Raw genomic sequence first — 22,992 nt, forward strand, 5'->3', positions numbered from 1 at the left:
AAGCAAAACTGTATTCAAGATTATATTATTAAATGCTTAAAGTTGATTTTTTTTCATTCATAATTTCATAATTGATCCTCTGACTGCTTTATAAAGTTTTAGAAAGCAGTCAATTTAAAAAGCGTGCATTTTAAATGATTTTGCAATTTGTGTTTATGTTGTAAAGCTCTGAACGGTTGTTTGGAAAGTTTTATACAAATAAAATTAATTGACTGCTTTATGTTTTCATGGGTGTCCTTTGGTTGGTTGGTGTATCGCCATAAGTTATCTGCGTTTTGTGACTCTTGACATATATGCCAGGCATGGCAAGGAAGAACTCCATAATTTTGGGTGTAGATTGAGATCAAAAGACAGATTCAGGGTTTGTTTGCTTTTTACATTTTTAAACATTGCAAGATAGGACATTTTTCTGCATATTGGTCAATTTGTCATTAAACCGGGGCAGTGGGGGCACCTTGGGGGCCTACGCCCACAAACAGACCCATCAACTATCAACCACAATGCATACAAGGACTTATGCAAAATAGCACACTCCCTTGTGATGAAAAAATTTCCAGCATCCACCCCTATTTAGGGGTAATTGTTGATTGCACAATGCATTTGTCTTCACTTGTTTTCCACTGTTAGTCACCTTCCTCCACCTTTGCAGTTTCTCCAAAATTCTGATCTGACCTCCTCTAATGAGGATCAGTCAGATTTCACTCATACATGAGGCGCAACTGAGAAGTTCTGAGTTTGACCCAGAAAAAGTTGGGCGCAATTCCCCATCTTTTGCATTCTGAGGAACCAACATTTCTCAACATTGCACTCAGCGAGTCAAAACTTCACACCCTCTCAAAAAAAGTTCATTTTTCAGAATGCAAAAAATGGAGAACTACACCTTACTTTTTCTGGGTCAGGCTCACAACTTCTCAATTACCACTCGTACCTGTCCACACAACTTTTAGAAGAAAAAAAAAAGGCTTGTAACATTAAATATGTCTACATACGTGCACGAGTGAATGTAACTCATTCACGTAACATGGTTGAAATGGATGCTTTCAACAATTTGTTTGTGTGTTCATGTATTTGACTTGTTTTTATAGGTTGCTTCGACTTATTCTTTCCATTTGATGACTACTGGAACATCGTGTCTGTTTCAGTATAAGATGGCATTAGTTTTCCCTTTTAGAACTTGTTTCACTACTGACAGAATGAAGACATGGAGCTTATGAGATATGAATCTGCTAATGTATATAAAAGAGAAGGAACAAAGGTATTTTAAAAAAATTTTAATTGTTTGCAATTTACAAACTAGAACCCCTTACCGATCAGTGAAAACACTGAAGATGACCTGCCAACAGCTACACGCTAGCCGCCCAGTATGTGTCAGAAATAAAAATTCAACATATTACACCAGTAAGGGATAAAGTCTTGTCAAACACAAGAGAAAACACACAGTGCCTGCATCAGTAAAAACAAATCTCACTTTTTGAGCCATGATCATTAACCACAAATAAATACAGTATAACCACCTCACTCCATCTTTAATCAATTTTTGTAGAGTACATATATTTAGCTACAGTTATGCCCGTCTGTTCACTGGGAAATATTTAAGAAATGCATTCATATCCATGAGCAACATTCCTGTTAAGCACTGTGAGATTATTATAAACAAAACCAACACAAGCAATTATCTTCGGGGAAAAAATGATTCAGTAGCTCCTAGACGTAAAGAAAAGACATGATGCATATGAGAGGTGTTTGGGAGTAATATTCAGGTAGTGTGCAGAACTCTGCATTGTGGTGCCAGTACACCCCCGGCAAACTTCACACCTGGTCTCTGAGTCTGGCCAGCCTTTGAGACAGATCATCCTTTGGACATGAGCGCAAAAGACAAGAGTGACAAACATGAAGATAAAGTTAAAAATCAATGACACTGAGGGGTTATCTGCTACAATGATAAAAATCAAGGCTAATGAGATGCTGCCTTAGCTCTGAAATCTGCAACATCACCTCTTGTATCATAATCTGTGCACGAAAGCTTCAATTTATACGGAAGAAATCAGAATTCATGTACAAATTACAGCAACAAGGGTTTTAAAAGTTAACGGTACCTGTTCTGCAGAAGCCACGCTGGTGGCCAGTGATCCTGTTTCTCCCTGAGGGAGCTCCATGTTCAAGTCCAACCTAAAAACGAAGAAGAAGAAAAAAAAAAGCATATAGTGGATAATACAGCCAATCTCAAGTTTAAGAACACCGGCACCCACTTCCAAATCTGAAAACTGTCTGGGGCTCAACCTAGGCTTTAGTCACAATTTTAATTGACACATGAAGTGGGTGCATTATATATATATATCTATATCTATATATATATATAGATATATATCTATATATATCTATATATATCAAATAGGTAATTTAAATCTCACCAGCATAGTTTTATAAGTAGTAGCAGAAGTACTAACACTAGTAGTAGTACTATTATTAGTAGTATTATCATTTTAAGCTTCATTACAAAATTGAAAATAAAAGATTTTTTTTAAAGACCTCTTGTGGTCCACCTGCAGTACCTTCACAATCCACCAGGGGGGCCACAGCCTACACAAATTAACAAAACGTTTCTGAAAAGGATAAATTCACTTTCTTCAAACATGAATCAGGGCAAAACCTGTTAGCAATCAAGCCTCTCCGTGCTCAACTCACTATTGACTATTACTTCATTTGTGAGAAATCATTTTAGTTTTTTTTTTTTTTAGAATGAATTCAGGAAAGAACAAATGAGAGTAGAAGGAAGGGACAGTTATACCAGGAGCCAGAGGTGGGATAAAGTCACCATCAAGCCACTCTCAAGTCATAAATCACTAAGTCCCAAGTCAAGTCTCAAGTCATAATGACTTGACAGTGACTTTGTCCCACCTCTGCCAGGAGCTACAAAAATCCACAGTACACTCAACAAATCTGGCCAGCTAGATGTATTTTTTAAAGAATATACCAGTTTATAATCAACCCTGCAGCAGTTCATTAATCAGTGATGTACTGTATCTTATTTTTTTTACATATTAAAAACAAAATGTAGCAAACAATAAAGTAATATATGCATCTACAGCATAAATATGTTGCGTACCTCTCTACTAAAGTAGCCAAGTGGAAATGACAGTTGTTTACTGTTAGCCAAATAAGCTAACATACAACTTTTTCCAAACTTTACTGAAGAAAAAGACGGGCACTGAATCTCAAGTGGAAGTTTATAGTACGAGCACCCCCTAGTGAGTAAATAGTCCTTCCAGAAATTGAACAGGATGGGAGACCTCTTTGGAACACCAGCAGCTGTGTGTGTTTCTCCAGGTAAAACTGGAGTTGTGTCAGGAAGGGCATCCAGCATAAAACCTGTGCCAAATATCATTGCGGATCTGGCTGTAGCTGCTGTGGTAACCGCGAAAAATGCCAGCGCAGCCAAATGAACAACACAACAGCAACAGACACAGCAAGTAATCATAAAATGCATGAACTCATTAATTAATACTCCATGCAACTTTAAGGTTCAGGAAACCATGTTAGTATTTATTTAGTGACCCAGTGCAGACGCTATTTGTTTTCAGCAGTCTTTGGAAAAGATAAGATTTTTCTCCTGTGACTCAATCATCACATGAGTAGACCACTCAGTCTTGATTGGATAAAGGTGCAATAGTCCCTTTGAATTTTCTTATGATTTACACTGTAAAAAGTATTTTCTTTAGCATCAATATTATAATAGCCAAGTAGCCTCTGTGCATGCATATGTTTGGCTTCGATCACAGCAAAACCAGCGAGAGGTGACATTTGCCGTTTGGCATGGTTATATATTTTGGATCACGGATGAACACTGTGAAAACGGAAAGTTGATAGGACAAATATTTTTGGAGAAATTAGCGATTTTATCTAACAGTAAACATGGTGCATTGTGCTGCAACACACCATGGGAGTTCGGGTCTGGGATTTTATATGTTAATGTGGTTCATGTTAGTTTAACAGTGTCAGTGTTATTGATTTATTGTGTTTTTGTCATTCAATTGGTTTAGTCATTTAGTTAAGTGTTATGTTGCTGTTACCATGAGTGATTTCTGTGTAGGCTTTCAGTTGTCCAGGTGGTTTCCATAGTAGAGAAGCTTGAATCTTCGACTGGACTGGGTTGCTTGACGTGAGGACGTTTCGCTTCAAATCACAGAAGCTTCCTCAGCTAAAATTCTTGCTCTGGTAGTCTGACTTCTGTCTTGACTCTTGTAGAGAAGAATAAACCAGAAGCCAACAAAAGCTGGAGTTTTTTTATCCTAACCAGACCCCACCTACCGAGAGGCTGACTGCTATAGGCTAGTGACTAAACAATAGCTCTAACTAGCACCTATTGTGCTCTAGTTAGCACTCTCCTAATGACAGGACGGAAGCCTCCCCTGATGGCTCCCTTGACGACTCTCTCCTGATGACGTGAATGACTCATTACCATGAACAAAAGACTGAAACTGCTTTGACCTGAGTACCACATTGTAAACAGGGGACAAAGCGTGTCTGAGACCCGCTCCGCGGTTAAGGCTGGGTTTCAACTGTTTTACAAAGAATGCTTCCTTGACACCTCTCTCAAGCCATTTCTTCTCTCTGGCTAAGATTTTAACTTCCTTGTCCTCAAACGTGTGGTTAGTATCTTTCAGGTGGAAATGAACTGCAGATTGAGGTCCACTGGTGACCTCTCTGCGGTGCTGGTATAGCCTCTTGTGTAAAAGTTGCTTCGTCTCACCTATGTAGTGTTCATTACAGTTTTCCTGACATCTGATATGATACACTACATTGCTCTGTTTGTAACTAGGGATCCTGTCCTTAGGGTGAACTAATTTCTGTCTCAAGGTGTTGACTGGTTTAAAGTAAACTGGGATTTTGTGAACAAAATCAAGGACCTGCAGCTGGAGGCAGAGACTGCTGGAAGATGTGTCTCTACCTGAAAGGACCAAACTCATACCAGACCACATCTGCCAACTCTTGGAGATCTGTCTTAACACCACGTATTTCCTGTTTAGGGGGAATTACTACAGGCAGATCCATGGTTGTGCGATGGGGTCTCCGGTATCCCCCATTGTGGCCAATCTGTACATGGAGCGAGTGGAGAAGACAGCCTTGACGTCGTTCATGGGCATCTCTCCCAGTCACTGGTTCAGATATGTCGATGACACATGGGTTAAAATCAAGCAATAGGAGGTCGAGGACTTTACAGAACACATCAATTCGGTGGACTCCAATATCAAGTTCACACATGAGGATGCCAGAAACAACCATTTAGCCTTCTTGGACTGTGATGTTACGATTGGAGAGAATAGGCAGCTCCAGACAGAGGTTTACAGAAAACCCACTCACATTGACCAATATCTGCTCTTTGGCTCAAACCACCCCCTTGAACAAGCTCGGGGTGATCAGGACTCTTCAACACAGAGCCCTACAGGTGCCCACAACTGCAGAGGGAAGGGCTAAAGAGCAACAACTTGTACGGAAAGCCCTCACAGTATGTGGGTACCCACACTGGTCCCTGGACAAAGTGCAGAAGTCCCAGAAAACAAAGCGACCAGACAGACAGGAGACGGAGACAAGACGAAGAGGAGTGTCTCTCCCTTATTTAGCAGGAGTAGCGGAAAAAAAAAACTACAGAGGATCTTCAGACAGCACAAAATCCCAGTTTACTTTAAACCAGTCAACACCTTGAGACAGAAATTAGTTCACCCTAAGGACAGGATCCCTAGTTACAAACAGAGCAATGTAGTGTATCATATCAGATGTCAGGAAAACTAACGAACACTACATACACACACCATTACAACTCATTTTAGAAACTTTGCAAATGAAACTTTGAAAAATGTCAGCTACCCGTTTTATAAATGTAGAGCCAGCGGATCCCCACGGGCAACATGCCAGTCAATATTATTTTGTTAGTATCCAAATAAAAGATTCACAATCCTATATTGCCACTATGATTAAAATATTTTCCTTTAAATAATTTAGAATTTTTACCCATGTGGGTTTAAAGACAGTGATAAGACACAATGTTATTAGTTTATAAAATTGTGCATGGACTTGCACCTCCCTATCTGGCTGACCTGGTAAGCCCCTATATACCAGCTCAGGCCCTGCGTTTGCAGGGTGCAGGACTTTTATGTGTTCCCAGGGTGAATAAAAAGTCTGCTGGTCACAGAGCTTTCACTTACCGTGCCCCGGCTCTGTGGAACGATCTCACGGCACACATACGGCAGTCGGATACTGTGGAGACCTTTAAATCACGTTTAAAGGCTCATTTGTTTTCCTTATTTTATCATTAGTGTTATGATGTGTTTTTATTCTTGTATTCTTTTATGGTTTTGTCTTTCTATTGTTTTTAAATTTTTAATTCAGGTTTTTCTGTTTTTATTATGTTGTGTGAAGCGCCTTGAGATGATCTCATTGTGAATTAGCGCTATATAAATTAAGAAATTTGAATTTGAATGACATGGAAGGCCCTCTGAAATAAATACTTTACCAGCAATAAAACTAGCTGTAATTTTGACATATACCAGAGAAATAAAAGGTATTCATTGTTATAAATACCTTTTATTTCTCTGGGTTCTGAGTTCTTCTTTTTGGACTCAAAGCAAAATTCATCAATTTTTATGAAAAACTGAAAGGAGCTATACCTTAAGAATGCTTTAATATAACCAAACCTCTTTTAATGAGTTTAATTACTTGATATAATCATATTTATTCATCTCAAATGAGGCGCTTTAAAAAATTAAATAAAACATGTTGCCCGTGGGGATCCACGGGCTCTAGATTGGGTAGTGTTTATAAAATAGGTAGCTGATATTTTAAGGGTGGCAATAAAATATGCAAAGTTTCTATAATGATTTGGAATGGCATGTGAGTCCAGAATGTAATTATCAACGTCCACTGTTGTAACCTAATATCCATAGTTTCTCCAAAAATATTAGTCTTATCAATGTTCCGTTTTGGCGGCGTTCATCCTTGACCCAAAATACATAAGCACAGCAAACAGCAAATGTCAGCTCTCCCAAGTTTGTGCGTATTCAAAATTACATGCACACACTTGACTTTTAATATATAGATGAGGCTCCACAATATGAAAAAAATTATGCATATTTAGGATTTATCAGAATTTAAAGGAGGAAAGTGAAAAGTGAAAATGTTACCCTGCTTCATCAGCCATTTCACGCATCAGGGAATCCACTTGATTCTGAAATGCAAATTAAAGTCACAGTGAATGTCTGTTTTCCATCACTGCAGAAAATGACAGGAAATAACAGTAAAAGAGGTGTGGACCTGCGGTGTTGTGAGTGTTGTGGTATTGCTCATGGTGTCCTCCATTTGCGCTGTCTGCACATCCAGAGTTTCAAACTGGTGTTCAAATTTGTCCATGAGACTTGAAATCTTAAAAAGGGAGAAGCAGAGATTTGTTATTATTATTATTATTATTTTAAACAGAGGCCATGAAATCATTTTTGTTAATCAGAAATGCAGATAACTTTATGACAATGAACACATTTCATTTTACATGGAAATCTACCTTCTCCAGATTCATAGACTTCAGAGTGACATCCATCCCTTTCACCACTCCTTTCATAGATTTGGTGACCTGAGGAATAAAACGTCATTACTAACAGTCAACACCAACATTTCATATTCTTACCATAACAGATCAGAGGGACACTCGATAGAGTGCATTCTTCCAGTCAGCAGTCTCCTTTAAAATAACCCAAATTTCAAACCTCACTTTGAACCTCCTCAACTGGACCACACAAGATCAATAACATGTTTTAATTCATTGTTAATTGTTTAATTAACAGATTTTTTTATATGGTTCATCATTTCCACTTACTGCAGCATTATAGCCCTGAAACTACAACATAGTGAAACACTGACTGAACAACATTTTAGTTGCTAAAATGCATTAATTCTCATTATTAATTATTATTATTATTACTGTTATTTGGGATCACAGAAATCAGTATCAAAGATCAGCATGAATGATCACAGGCAGGGTCCATCCCTTGATCCAGAAAAACAAAAATGAATAGGTTCTTCCTTGGACCATGTCTCATAACTTCACTATCTTTAATTAAAATCTGTTTATTACTTTTTGCATGATCCTACTAACAAACTAACCAACCAACAAACTGGATCAAAGGTTCTGAGAGTTCCATAAAATTATCCATTTTCCTCTATACTATCAAGGAGCCAGAAATTAGATGTCGACCTGTGACCATGATCAATTATAACCAAAATTATATCTCTTCTTCCCATCCACAGGCACAATGTACCCAAGTTTAATAAAAACCTGATAGCTGTTCTTCATGGACCTGTCACACCTCGACAATTTAGCCATCTTATGCCGGTGACAAACACTAGCATACGCTGAACAATGTTTTTCTTTTTTTTCCCCAATGTTAGGAGTAAGAATAGCATATTCATAATGAGGTGGATGTATACATGTCGTATTAATAATGTTTCAATAACTTACACCAACAAACGCTAAGCATGTTGCTGGCATTCACAACTTATGTCCAACAATAGTCTAACATGCAACGCGTGGGGCAGCGTACCACTGACAATCAGCGCACTAGACATCGCAGGATCAACATCGCGGTCATGTTGAGAACAACTTCTGAGAATGCTTCCAAGAACTCTCCTGGCCGTGGCTGTAAGGAGGATCCACGATCACCCACACTGTCACCCTCATGCTCACCCTCTGATGGAGAACATGCAGGTACCAATGCCTCCCAGGCATTGTCATTGGCGTTGGAAGCTGTGTCCATGACCTCCACCTCCTCTCAGCCAACCCGTGCCATGAAGACAGTTTTATACCAATTCTGCTAAACACTACCAATACGCTATTATACAGTATACAACATGGACAACAAAGGATGTACTTGGTGTGGAAGCTGAACTCTTTTAGTGTTGTCACTCAATGCCACAGATGGGTTAAAAAGCAGTCTTTAATATCTTTAATATCATGCGAGTGCACAAAATTCTAACCACTCACTTTTACTTAAAGTACATTTTATACAACCCCTGGCAAAAAATTATGGAATCACTGGCCTCGGAGGATGTTCATTCAGTTGTTTAATTTTGTAGAAAAAAAGCAGATCACAGACATGACACAAAACTAAAGTCATTTCAAATGGCAACTTTCTGGCTTTAAGAAACACTATAAGAAATCAGGGAAAAAAAATTGTGGCAATCAGTAACGGTTACTTTTTAGACCAAGCAGAGGAAAAAAAAAATATGGACTCACTCAGTTCTGAGGAAAAAAAATTATGGAATCATGAAAAACAAAAGAACACTCCAACACATCACTAGCATTTTGTTGCACCACCTCTGGCTTTTATAACAGCTTGCAGTCTCTGAGGCATGGACTTAATGAGTGACAAACAGTACTCTTCATCAATCTGGCTCCAAACTTTCTCCGATTGCTGTTGCCAGATCAGCTTTGCAGGTTGGAGCCTTGTCATGGGCCATTTTCTTCAACTTCCACCAAAGATTTTCAATTGGATTAAGATCCGGACTATTTGCAGGCCATGACATTGACCCTATGTGTCTTTTTGCAAGGAATGTTTTCACAGTTTTTGCTCTATGGCAAGATGCATTATCATCTTGAAAAATGATTTCATCATCCCAAAACTTCCTTTCAATTGATGGGATAAGAAAAGTGTCCAAAATATCAACGTAAACTTGTGCATTTATTGATGATGTAATGACAGCCATCTCCCCAGTGCCTTTACCTGACATGCAGCCCCATATCATCAATGACTGTGGAAATTTACATGTTCTCTTCAGGCAGTCATCTTTATAAATCTCACTGGAACGGCACCAAACAAAAGTTCCAGCATCATCACCTTGCCCAATGCAGATTCGAGATTCATCACTGAATATGACTTTCATCCAGTCATCCACAGTCCACGATAGCTTTTCCTTAGCCCATTGTAACCTTGTTTTTTTCTGTTTAGGTGTTAATGATGGCTTTCGTTTAGCTTTTTTGTATGCAAATCCCATTTCCTTTAGGTGGTTTCTTACAGTTCGGTCAAAGACGTTGACTCCAGTTTCCTTCAGTTTCCTCCCATTCGTTCCTCATTTGTTTTGTTGTGCATTTTCAATTTTTGAGACATATTGCTTCAAGTTTTCTGTCTTGACGCTTTGATGTCTTCCTTGTTCTACCAGTATGTTTGCCTTTAACAACCTTCCCATGTTGTTTGTATTTGGTCCAGAGTTTAGACACAGCTGACTGTGAACAACCAACATCTTTTGCAACATTGCGTGATGATTTACCCTCTTTTAAGAGTTTGATAATCCTCTCCTTTGTTTCATTGACATCTCTCGTGTTGGAGCCATGATTCATGTCAGTCCACTTGGTGCAACAGCTCTCCAAGGTGTGATCACTCCTTTTTAGATGCAGACTAACGAGCAGATCTGATTTGATGCAGGTGTTAGATTTGGGGATGAAAATGTACAGGGTGATTCCATAATTTATTCCTCAGAATTGAGTGAGTCCATATTTTTTTCCCTCTGCTTGGTCTAAAAAAGTAACCGTTACTGACTGCCACAATTATTTTTCCTGATTTCTTATAGTGTTTCTTAAAGCTAGAAAGTTGCCATTTGAAATGACTTTAGTTTTGTGTCATGTCTGTGATCTGCTTTTTTCTACAAAATTAAACAACTGAATCAACATCCTCCGAGGCCGGTGATTCCATAATTATTGCCAGGGGTTGTATAAAAAAAAAATTTTACTTTTGATACTCAAGTACAGTAATTGGCAGATAGTTTACGACTTGTAGTCATTTTTAAAGGAGACTAACTTATACCAAAGTAATTTTCCGGTAAGATACTTGTACTTTCACTCAATTATCACTGACGTACTTTATACAAGACTGGTTACAAATATGTTTTGGGTAAGCTAGACATTATCTCACTATCTTGACGTATTTCGACTCATCAGTCACTTACAAGTAACACGTCTGAGTGTGGTACATATGCAGGACGTATGAGCCATAGGGTGACATGCGTCGAAAATATTGTTCTTGCACAAAATTTTGCAACGACCTCACCATACTACGATGTACACTAGTGTGCTTCAATGTGCTTTTAATTTATACAAAACTTACCCATAACTTATTAGAGGTATGCCAGAGTATTCGTGTAATTTTTAATATGTCCGCATACACAGGCTAAATCATCCAGGTGTGAGAGGGCCTTAGGAAAACTTACTAAAATACATACAAATTTACATAGAAACCAAGGCAAGCACTGAAGCTTACCCTTTCAGTGCTATCTCCAGAAAACAGACACAGATGATTATCACATAAGTTTCTTGTGCGAGATAATCTTTATCAAGGCCAAAATGCAAGTATTCAAATGTAACTGAATTTTGAGCAATGTAAAGCGTGCATGTAGTTAGTGTGCCACTATTCACATTGTTCATTGTAAGTGCAGTTTGGACCCTCGCTGCCACTGCGTCAACCCGAGCGCTCAACCTCAGAAAGTTAAGGGATTGGTTCTTCTGTCTAATGGCATTTTCAGCATGGATCTTTGCCACTTCCATATTACCCTTCTGGATAGCCTGCAAAGGACAACAACAAGGAAGTAGCTTATTAAAATATTCAGCCACCAGGACCAGACAGTGAGCTTCATTAAGTACTACCTTGATTAATAATTTCAGAAGTCCAGCTTACCTTCTTGACTTTAGCCTTCTCTGCTTTCTCTTCTTTGTCACATTTCTTGGCATTTCTTTCTAGTTCTTTGGCCGTAAACTTTAAATTGAAGAGGTGTTCTTTGATACAAAGTTAAAGACAAAGTTCAAGCAAAATCCAACAAATACCTCTGGGCAGACATGGGAGTAAGTCACCAGCAGGTCACTCTCAAGTCATGAATCAGCAAGTCCCGAGTCTCAAGTCACAATGACCACCAAGTGTTAGACAGCTGACTTGAGACTTGCAGATTGATGACTTGAGAATGACTTGACTTAGTCCTACCACTGCGTGACATCTTTATTACAGAGATTAAGTTTGTTGTTGTTTGTTTTTTCCTTGTATACAAAGATAGGTATTTTGGCTGAACTGAATTAGAATGAAATACAGTGCCTATACAACAGTATACCACCACAGAAATTATGCTTTTAAAATTGAATCACAATATTGAAAAATGATGGCTGCCTTTTTTTTTAGCAGATGATAAAGTCAAAGCTCAGCAATTCGCTATAAAGTGATCTAATTACAAAGATAATATACAAAATAATTTACAGAATCACAAAGATTTACACATGTGGACACTAACATCTTTGTTTGCAGAACTGCACAGGTTCAGTCTTGAGTTCAATCTTCAACAGCATTCATTCATTCATTCATACCTCATCTTTCAAGCCCAGCTACAAGCTGTAAATTGGATTGAACTCTGGACAATGATGCAACATTGTTTTTAAGTCACTCCTGTGCAGATTTGGCTTTATGCCTGGAGACATTATCTTGCTGGAAAACAAATCTTCTCAACTTGCAGGTTTCCTATTTATTTTATTCCCTCCAGCAGACAAATAACGCAGTTCAATTCAAAATTTTTAGACACAGACACATATATATTTGCACATTGTGCAAAGTGTGAATGGCGTGTGTGTACAGAATGCTTTTAGAACCTTAGACCTCAATAAATTTTAGAAGAACTCAACCCTTTTATTTCCTGTTCATTATGTAGTTTCTTAATGTCTTAAAGTATTTATAAATTGTTTAGGTTCTTGTTATTATATATACACTATTGTTATTATCATCATCATTATTACTGTCATCATTATTATTATTGTTTTATTACCTCCGCCAAGGAGGTTATGTTTTCGGTCGCATCCGTTTGTTTGTTTGTTGGTTGGTTGGATTGTTAGCAGGATTACTCAAAAACTCCTCAACAGATTTCAATTAAATTTTTACCGGGGGTGTATCTTGGCCTAACTTGGAAGTCATTAAATTTTGGTAATGATCCGGAACACGATCCGGATCCAGTAATTTTTTTAAGGATTCTTTATCATTGCAGGATAGGGCCAATTTCAACATTTTTGCATCTAACTTCATGAAGATGGGTACAAACGCTGAACAAAAATTAAGTTACGACATAACAATAATTTAGCATTTGTTTCTCCTCACTGAATAAACTTATTAGAAAATAAAATAACTTGTGTAGTTCATGCAGTTTCTCTTTATAAATACATTTGCTGAAGATCTAAGGGTTTAATCCTCTGGGGCCGACGCCGTCGTATACGACGGCTGAGACCAAGCTTTACTAAATTGTAAATAACTTTTTAATGATATGAGATAGAAACTTACTTTTTTGCTGAAAAGTTAACTCCCCGGACTTTCGAGCCACCGTCCACCATCTTTGTACTCCTTATAGAAGCTGTGTGATGATGTAATGTGAGTGTCCAATCGGAATTGGTTCACCGTCACATGGTTTTCCAAAATCCAATTGTAAGGCAGATTCACCTCACGTAACACACCAAAGATTGTGTTTAGGAGTGATGTGTTACTAGTTTATTATAGTTTGCTGTATGTTTTGAATAAATGTGTGTGGAAAATTATTTTCCGCTTTACTTTTTCCTTTCTTATTTCTGATTGTAAACCTTTATTACACTTATAAAACACAACTATAGCATATATATTTTGTAAGTACAGGTTGTCCTGAAAAAAAGAGACATAAAACTTGATTGTGGGACGCAGGGAGAGCTGTTAACAGCAATAATATAACATTTATTCCAGGTGAGTGAACTGTCCAAAAAATGCCCTCAGACCCCAGAGGGTTAACCACTGAATCTGAAACATGACAGTACGAGGTCTGTTAGAAAAGTATCCGACCTTTTTATTTTTTTTCAAAAACCTGATGGATTTGAATCACGTGTGCTTGCATGAGCCAATCTTGAACCTTCGTGCGCATGCGTGAATTTTTTCACACCTGTCGATTGCGTCATTTGCTGGTAAGCAGCCTTTGTGTGAGGATGGGTGTAGTCTCTCGTCGTTTTTTCTTTGCAAGGAAAATGGCGGAACAACTGGAGCAGCGCGACTGCATCAAATTTTGCCAGAAACTGGGCGACACCCAGGTGGAAACCATTCGGATTATTCAGATGGCTTTCGGTGACGATCCTATGGGCATCACACAGATTAAGGAGCGGTACAACTGGTTTAAAGACGTCTGCACAACGGTGGAGAACGAGCCGCGCTCCGGTCGGCCATCAACATGCTGAAATGACCAGATCATTTCCAAAGTGAACGCTGTGGTGATGTGGGACCATCGTGTGACTATCCGAGAAATTGCGGAAGAGGTGGACATCAGCACTTTTTCGGCACATTCCACTTTGACAGAAGATTTGGCCATGAAAAAAAAAGAAAAAAAAAAAAAAAGAAAAAATAATATAGCACCTTCAACTGCACCACAGACTAAAACAGTTAAATGTGGTCTATTAAACATTAGGTCTCTCTCTTCTAAGTCCCTGTTGGTAAATGATATAATAATTGATCAGCGTATTGATTTATTCTGCCTAACAGAAACCTGGTTACAGCAGGATGAATATGTTAGTTTAAATGAGTCAACACCCCCGAGTCACACTAACTGTCAGAATGCTCGTAGTACGGGCCGGGGCGGAGGATTAGCAGCAATCTTCCATTCCAGCTTATTAATTAATCAAAAACCTAGACAGAGCTTTAATTCATTTGAAAGCTTGTCTCTTAGTCTTTTCCATCCAAACTGGAAGTCCCAAAAACCAGTTTTATTTGTTATTATCTATCGTCCACCTGGTCGTTACTGTGAGTTTCTCTGTGAATTTTCAGACCTTCTGTCTGACTTAGTGCTTAACTCAGATAAGATACTTATAGTGGGCGATTTTAACATCCACACAGATGCCGAGAATGACAGCCTCAACACTGCATTTAATCTATTATTAGACTCTATTGGCTTTGCTCAAAAAGTAAATGAGTCCACCCACCACTTTAATCATATCTTAGATCTTGTTTTGACTTATGGTATGGAAATAGAAGACTTAACAGTATTCCCTGAAAACTCCCTTCTGTCTGATCATTTTTTAATAACATTTACATTTACCCTGATGGACTACCCTGCAGTGGGGAATAAGTTTCATTACACTAGAAGTCTTTCAGAAAGCGCTGTAACTAGGTTTAAGGATATGATTCCTTCTTTATGTTCTCTATTGTCATATACCAACACAGAGCAGAGTAGCTACCTAAACTCTGTAAGAGAGTTAGAGTATCTCGTCAATAGTTTTACATCCTCATTGAAGACAACTTTGGATGCTGTAGCTCCTCTGAAAAAGAGAGCTTTAAATCAGAAGTGTCTGACTCCGTGGTATAACTCACAAACTCGTAGCTTAAAGCAGATAACCCGTAAGTTGGAGAGGAAATGGCGTCTCACTAATTTAGAAGATCTTCACTTAGCCTGGAAAAAGAGTTTGTTGCTCTATAAAAAAGCCCTCCGTAAAGCTAGGACATCTTTCTACTCATCACTAATTGAAGAAAATAAGAACAACCTCAGGTTTCTTTTCAGCACTGTAGCCAGGCTGACAAAGAGTCAGAGCTCTATTGAGCTGAGTATTCCATTAACTTTAACTAGTAATGACTTCATGACTTTCTTTGCTAACAAAATTTTTACTATTAGAGAAAAAATTACTCATAACCATCCCAAAGATGTATCGTTATCTTTGGCTGCTTTCAGTGATGCCGGTATTTGGTTAGACTCTTTCTCTCCGATTGTTCTGTCTGAGTTATTTTCATTAGTTACTTCATCCAAACCATCAACATGTTTATTAGACCCCATTCCTGCCAGGCTGCTTAAGGAAGTCCTACCATTATTTAATGCTTCAATCTTAAATATGATCAACTTATCTTTGTTAGTTGGCTATGTACCACAGGCTTTTAAGGTGGCAGTAATTAAACCATTACTTAAAAAGCCATCACTTGACCCAGCTATTTTAGCTAATTATAGGCCAATCTCCAACCTTCCTTTTCTCTCAAAGATTCTTGAGAGGGTAGTTGTAAAACAGCTAACTGATCACCTGCAGAGGAATGGTCTATTTGAAGAGGTTCAGTCAGGTTTTAGAATTCATCATAGTACAGAAACAGCATTAGTGAAGGTTACAAATGATCTTCTTATGGCTTCGGACAGTGGACTTATCTCTGTGCTTGTTCTGTTGGACCTCAGTGCTGCTTTTGATACTGTTGACCATAAAATTTTATTACAGAGATTAGAGCATGTCATAGGTATTAAAGGCACTGCGCTGCGGTGGTTTGAATCATATTTGTCTAATAGATTACAGTTTGTTCATGTAAATGGGGAATCTTCTTCACAGACTAAAGTTAATTATGGAGTTCCACAAGGTTCTGTGCTAGGACCAATTTTATTCACTTTATACATGCTTCCCTTAGGCAGTATTATTAGACGGTATTGCTTAAATTTTCATTGTTACGCAGATTATACCCAGCTTTATCTATCCATGAAGCCAGAGGACACACACCAATTAGCTAAACTGCAGGATTGTCTTACAGACATAAAGACATGGATGACCTCTAATTTCCTGCTTTTAAACTCAGATAAAACTGAAGTTATTGTACTTGGCCCCACAAATCTTAGAAGCATGGTGTCTAACCAGATCTTTACTCTGGATGGCATTTCCCTGACCTCTAGTAATACTGTGAGAAATCTTGGAGTCATTTTTGATCAGGATATGTCATTCAAAGCGCATATTAAACAAATATGTAGGACTGCCTTTTTGCATTTACGCAATATCTCTAAAATCAGAAAGGTCTTGTCTCAGAGTGATGCTGAAAAACTAATTCATGCATTTATTTCCTCTAGGCTGGACTATTGTAATTCTTTATTATCAGGTTGTCCTAAAAGTTCCCTAAAAAGCCTTCAGTTAATTCAAAATGCTGCAGCTAGAGTACTGACGGGGACTAGCAGGAGAGAGCATATCTCACCCGTGTTGGCCTCTCTTCATTGGCTTCCTGTTAATTCTAGAATAGAATTTAAAATTCTTCTTCTTACTTATAAGGTTTTGAATAATCAGGTCCCATCTTATCTTAGGGACCTCGTAGTACCATATCACCCTAATAGAGCGCTTCGCTCTCAGACTGCAGGCTTACTTGTAGTTCCTAGGGTTTGTAAGAGTAGAATGGGAGGCAGAGCCTTCAGCTTTCAGGCTCCTCTCCTGTGGAACCAGCTCCCAATTCAGATCAGGGAGACAGATACCCTCTCTACTTTTAAGATTAGGCTTAAAACTTTCCTTATACAATACAATACAATATAAAGCGCCTTGGGGCAACTGTTTGTTGTGATTTGGCGCTATATAAAAAAAAAGTTGATTGATTGATTGATTGAAAAGAGTTGCAGCGAAATTTATGCCGATGGCTTCGGCACGAAGCTGATGACAAAACAAAAGCGCCACCGTGTTGAATTCTCACAGGACATACTGGACTCCGAAAAATGATGCCCACCTCTTCCACCATTCGGAAGATTCAGACGGCTTTCGGTGGCTTTTCAGTCATGTGACTATCCGAGAAATTGTGGAAGAGGTGGGCATGTCACAACATGTGCTGTGAGACTTCAACACGGTGGCGCTTTTGCTCCGCCATCAGCTTCGTGCCGAAGCCATCGGCATAAATTTCGCTGCAACTCTTTTCATGGTCAAATCTTCTGTCACAGTGGAATGTTCTGAAAAAGTGCTGATGTCCACGTCTTCCGCAATTTCTTGGATAGTCACACGACGGTCCCACATCACCACAGCGTTCACTTTGGAATGATCTGGTCATTTCAGCATGTTGATGGCTGCCCGGAGCGCGGCTCGCTCTCCACCATTGTGCGGACGTCTTTAAACCGGTTGTACCGCTCCTTAATCTGTGTGATGCCCATAGGATTGTCACCAAAAGCCGTCTGAATAATACGAATGGTTTCCACCTGGCTGTCGCCCAGTTTCTGGCAAAATTTGATGCAGTCGCGCTGCTCCAGTCATTCCGCCATTTTCCTTGCAAAGAAAACGACGAGACTACACCAGGGACGTGCTGGGAACATTTTTCAGCCCGGGAGTTTCATATCCAACCGGTCCACAAATCGTCAGCGCACAGGGATAATAAGACTTCTGCTGTGGCATTTAAATCCAGCATTTGTGCTGACTGACTGTGAAAATTGGGTGGCTTATAATAGAAAGAAAACGTTAATGCGGGCTTACACTGTGCGATTTTTGGCCCTTTTTCAGCCGATTTTTCACTTGTGAGAAAATTTTTTGGACCGCGCCGAGTTTCAGCTTAATCGTGCATCCTGCGTCGTGCAGTCTGCATGGAGTAACAAGCTGCGTTTAACATCTCACGACCACCTCCCGATTGGGAATCATACAGTCGGATGAAAATCAAACCTGTTTGATATTTTGGTCGGCCGTCGTGACTCGTGAGGGTTCTGCGCTGTTGAAGCAGTGCTACAAGCTTCTACACTCTGATTACGTTGCGCACTGTGCATGAGCAAACACCGGAGAGAGCAAACGGTGATCTCATGTAAAGTCTTGTGTTTTTTTTTTATTGCGTTCCCTCGCAATAACCTAATATCACATTAAAGTTCATGCCTATCAGCGTGCACAGTGAGTGGAATCAGGTGGAGGGAGACTGAATGTATATGCGCGCGCACGCACACACACACACACACACCACAACAACAACAGGATTTACGACAGATAAGCACAGCTATAAGACTCTGTATGAAATATAGTTTGTTTATACAACAGTGTCAGTACCAACACCTGTTATGTTTGTTTTCTTTTTTTACTGTCCTCTCATGAATCACCTTGCTGTCTGCTGTGTGTGTGTGTGTGTGTGTGTGTGTGTGTGTGTGTGCGCGCACGCATATACGTTAAGTCTCCCCCCACCTGATTCCACTCAGTGTGCGCGCTGATAGGCATGAACTTTAATATGATATTAAGTTATTGCGAGGGAACGCAAAAAAAAACAAAACAAAAAAAAAAACAAGACTTTACATGAGATCACTTGCTCTTGCCGGTGTTTGCTCATGCACAGTGCGTGACGTAATCAGCGCGTAGACGCTTGTAGCGCTGTTTCAACAGCGCGGAATAAAAGAAAAAGAATAAAAAGCTTTTGTTACGTTTTGCTTCCCGACGTGTGGTTTTTAAAGGTACAATGTGAACAATCAGATCGTATCAGAGCATCGGGCCGTACAGTTTGAGAACATGAATCGTGGACGCACAGGACTTGGTTGGACTGAACTAACTGTAATGAATGCATAGGGGTGTTAAACGTGTAATGGTATGTCCCTACCTTAGGCTTTGGAAAAAATAACAGCATTGCAAAAGAAGCAGTCTTAAGTTATTTTCGTGATTGTAAAACATTTATAACACTTAATGTCTTCTCTTTAAGATACAGCAGCCCAAATGTCTTGCTGTGTAGCCTAACAGTTAGTGGTGGTCATATGTATGCATATATATTAACACCCCCTCACAACGGCCCCAGGTTGGACGACCGGGAAAACTCCCAACTCTCCCGATTACCCAGCACGCGGTAGGACTACACCCATCCTCACACAAAGGCTGCTTACAAGCAAATGACGCAATCGACAGGCGTGAAAAAATTCACGCATGCGCACGAAGATTCAAGGTTGGCTCATGCAAGCACATGTGATTCAAATCCATCAGGTTTTTGAAAAAAATAAAAAGGTCGGATACTTCTCTAACAGACCTCGTAGATGCGTGAAATGACATGGAATAAGTCTCTTTGCCAAAGGGTATTCCATGTGACATCAGTAACCCTATGGCCTTGGCAGAGGTTTGCGCTCTCCGAGTGCTTCAAGTTATTACTTCTATTTTGTCATTTGATTTTTAAATAGACCATAATAGAAATAAGTGTTTTCAATTTCTTGTGTCATCCATGTATTTTTAATGTATTTACAGTTATATTATGTACTTACTAAATACAATAACACACACATGCACTCACGCTTTTATATAAAGATGATTTACTGCCCCCTGTTGGACTAGCATGTGAGTCCAGAATGTAATTAGCAACATCCATTGTTCAGTGTTGTTAGCTAATATTTGTAGTTCCTCCAAAAATATTAGTGCCATCAATGTTCCATTTTGGTGGCGTTCATGCTTGACCCAAAATAATCATACCAAATGGCAAAAGTCAGCTCTCCCCAGTTTGTCCGTCATCGAAATTATACGCACAGACACACGCAGAGCTTTTTGTCCTTTCTGCATTCTGGCGCAAGCAGGTGGCTTTTCTTTTTTTAAACACACCCACAAATAGAGACGGTGGTGGAAGACATGAAACACACTACACGTCCCACTAATGGTAACAGCAACATGACACTTAAATAAACTGACTAAACCAATTGAACTACAAAAACATAATAAATCAAGAACACTAACAACACTGTTAAAATAACATGAACCACAATAACATTTAAAACCCCAAACCCTGCGCTCCCATTCCACCTTAGAATTGGAATATAATATATAAGATATACCTTACTGAATTTTCATGGTGCATTGCTGCACAATGTCCATTGTTCAGTGCTGTTTGATAATATCACTAATTTCTCCAAAAATATTAGTCCTATCAACTTTCCGTTTTTGCAGCATTCATCCTTGCCCCAAAATACATAAGCATACCAAACGACAAATGTCAGCTCTCGCCAGTTTGTCCGTGATCGAAGCCATACACATGCACACACAGAGACCACTTGGCTAATTTTATATATATATATATATATATATATATATATATATATATATGACATTAACAAGCAATTTTTATGCCGATTAGACTCCAGAAACAATATATTAAACACTGTCATTTATGAAAATGTTTATCATAAAAATAAGGATGAATATTTGGCTTACCTTTCCAGATTTTCCCTGATAAATTGGAGCTTGAAATATGTAACATTTGGAAGCAAATGCTGAGTCATAATTACCAATAATGCTGTTCTATTACCGAGAATGAGCAGTTAAATCAAAATATAACATTTATGTAGCCTTCAGTCTGGTATATTTTACATTATTTGAAAGTGAGCTAACACCATAATTTACGGCATTTTCAGCTTTCAAGACCATGAAATTATTTTGTGGCCTGAAAGTGAATTTTCAGGTTTATTACAAATAAAGTTTAGCATGTACGCTATTAAAATCTGAGGTAAACAGCGAGTTGTTTTCGATATAGAGTATTAAAAGTTAGCAACATATCGTCGTGCCTTGTGTTCGTCTTTTAAGCTCCATATTGCTTTAACTTTACAACACAGGCTGACGTCCTTTTCTCACTACAGTTTTAAAAGGATACGTTCCATAGACGGCATCTTGGCTACTTTTCGTGGGTCCTTACGGAACGACGACTAAAAAATACCGTAGAAAACGTTTATCTTAGTAATAAAATATTCGCGGTTTCGGCTATCGCCTTTCTTCTACACTTCCTGGTGCCTTACCAAAATATGAATGACGACACAGTCACATGACGGTGGCGTTCCATTGTATCGGTGCCAGGGAGTGGTGTATGTAGCCCAGCCCATAGACATCATAAAGAGTCCCAAGGCTGTACAAAGCACAGAGATGCAATGCAATATAAATGTAAATTGTCAAATTATCACAAGATGATATCCCCGCCCCAAACCATATTTACACATGTACAAACTTGCTCGTGAAAGTTTTCCAGCTACAACCCCTGGCAAAAATTATGGAATCACCGGCCTCGGAGGATGTTCATTCAGTTGTTTAATTTTGTAGAAAAAAAGCAGATCACAGACATGACACAAAACTAAAGTAATTTCAAATGGCAACTTTCTGGCTTTAAGAAACACTATAAGAAATCAGGAAAAAAAAATTGTGGCAGTCAGTAACGGTTACTTTTTAGACCAAGCAGAGGAAAAAAAATATGGACTCACTCAGTTCTGAGGAAAAAAAATATGGAATCATGAAAAACAAAAGAATGCTCCAACACATCACTAGTATTTTGTTGCACCACCTCTGGCTTTTATAACAGCTTGCAGTCTCTGAGGCATGGACTTAATGAGTGACAAACAGTACTCTTCATCAATCTGGCTCCAACTTTCTCTGATTGCTGTTGCCAGATCAGCTTTGCAGGTTGGAGCCTTGTCATGGGCCATTTTCTTCAACTTCCACCAAAGATTTTCAATTGGATTAAGATCCGGACTATTTGCAGGCCATGACATTGACCCTATGTGTCTTTTTGCAAGGAATGTTTTCACAGTTTTTGCTCTATGGCAAGATGCATTATCATCTTGAAAAATGATTTCATCATCCCCAAACTTCCTTTCAATTGATGGGATAAGAAAAGTGTCCAAAATATCAACGTAAACTTGTGCATTTATTGATGATGTAATGACAGCCATCTCCCCAGTGCCTTTACCTGACATGCAGCCCCATATCATCAATGACTGTGGAAATTTACATGTTCTCTTCAGGCAGTCATCTTTATAAATCTCATTGGAACGGCGGCAAACAAAAGTTCCAGCATCATCACCTTGCCCAATGCAGATTCGAGATTCATCACTGAATATGACTTTCATCCAGTCATCCACAGTCCACGACAGCTTTTCCTTAGCCCATTGTAACCTTGTTTTTTCTGTTTAGGTGTTAATGATGGCTTTTGTTTAGCTTTTCTATATGTAAATCCCATTTCCTTTAGGCGGTTTCTTACAGTTCGGTCAAAGACGTTGACTCCAGTTTCCTCCCATTCATTCCTCATTTGTTTTGTTGTGCATTTTCAATTTTTGAGACATATTGCTTTAAGTTTTCTGTCTTGACGCTTTGATGTCTTTCTTGGTCTACCAGTATGTTTGCCTTTAACAACCTTCCCATGTTGTTTGTATTTGGTCCTGAGTTTAGACACAGCTGACTGTAAACAACCAACATCTTTTACAACATTGCGTGATGATTTACCCTCTTTTAAGAGTTTGATA

At 38.8% G+C, this 22,992-nt stretch overlaps 1 protein-coding gene across 1 annotated transcript; it reads right to left on the reverse strand.

The window, feature by feature from the left end:
• Positions 1-1,256: 1,256 nt before the first annotated feature.
• On the reverse strand, positions 1,257-21,513 carry chmp1b (chromatin modifying protein 1B). The gene is made up of 8 exons (XM_034178725.1): positions 21,357-21,513; positions 11,712-11,809; positions 11,453-11,599; positions 7,553-7,621; positions 7,309-7,416; positions 7,179-7,222; positions 2,097-2,169; positions 1,257-1,854 (listed from the first exon to the last, which is right to left on the reverse strand). Exons 1-8 carry the CDS (start codon positions 21,370-21,372, stop codon positions 1,810-1,812), a joined length of 600 nt encoding a protein of 199 aa, XP_034034616.1. The 5' UTR covers positions 21,373-21,513; the 3' UTR covers positions 1,257-1,809.
• Between the last annotated feature and the right edge of the window lie 1,479 nt (positions 21,514-22,992).

This window comes from Thalassophryne amazonica, chromosome 9 (assembly GCF_902500255.1).
Source record: "Thalassophryne amazonica chromosome 9, fThaAma1.1, whole genome shotgun sequence".
In the NCBI taxonomy this organism is placed as follows: Eukaryota; Metazoa; Chordata; class Actinopteri; order Batrachoidiformes; family Batrachoididae; genus Thalassophryne; species Thalassophryne amazonica.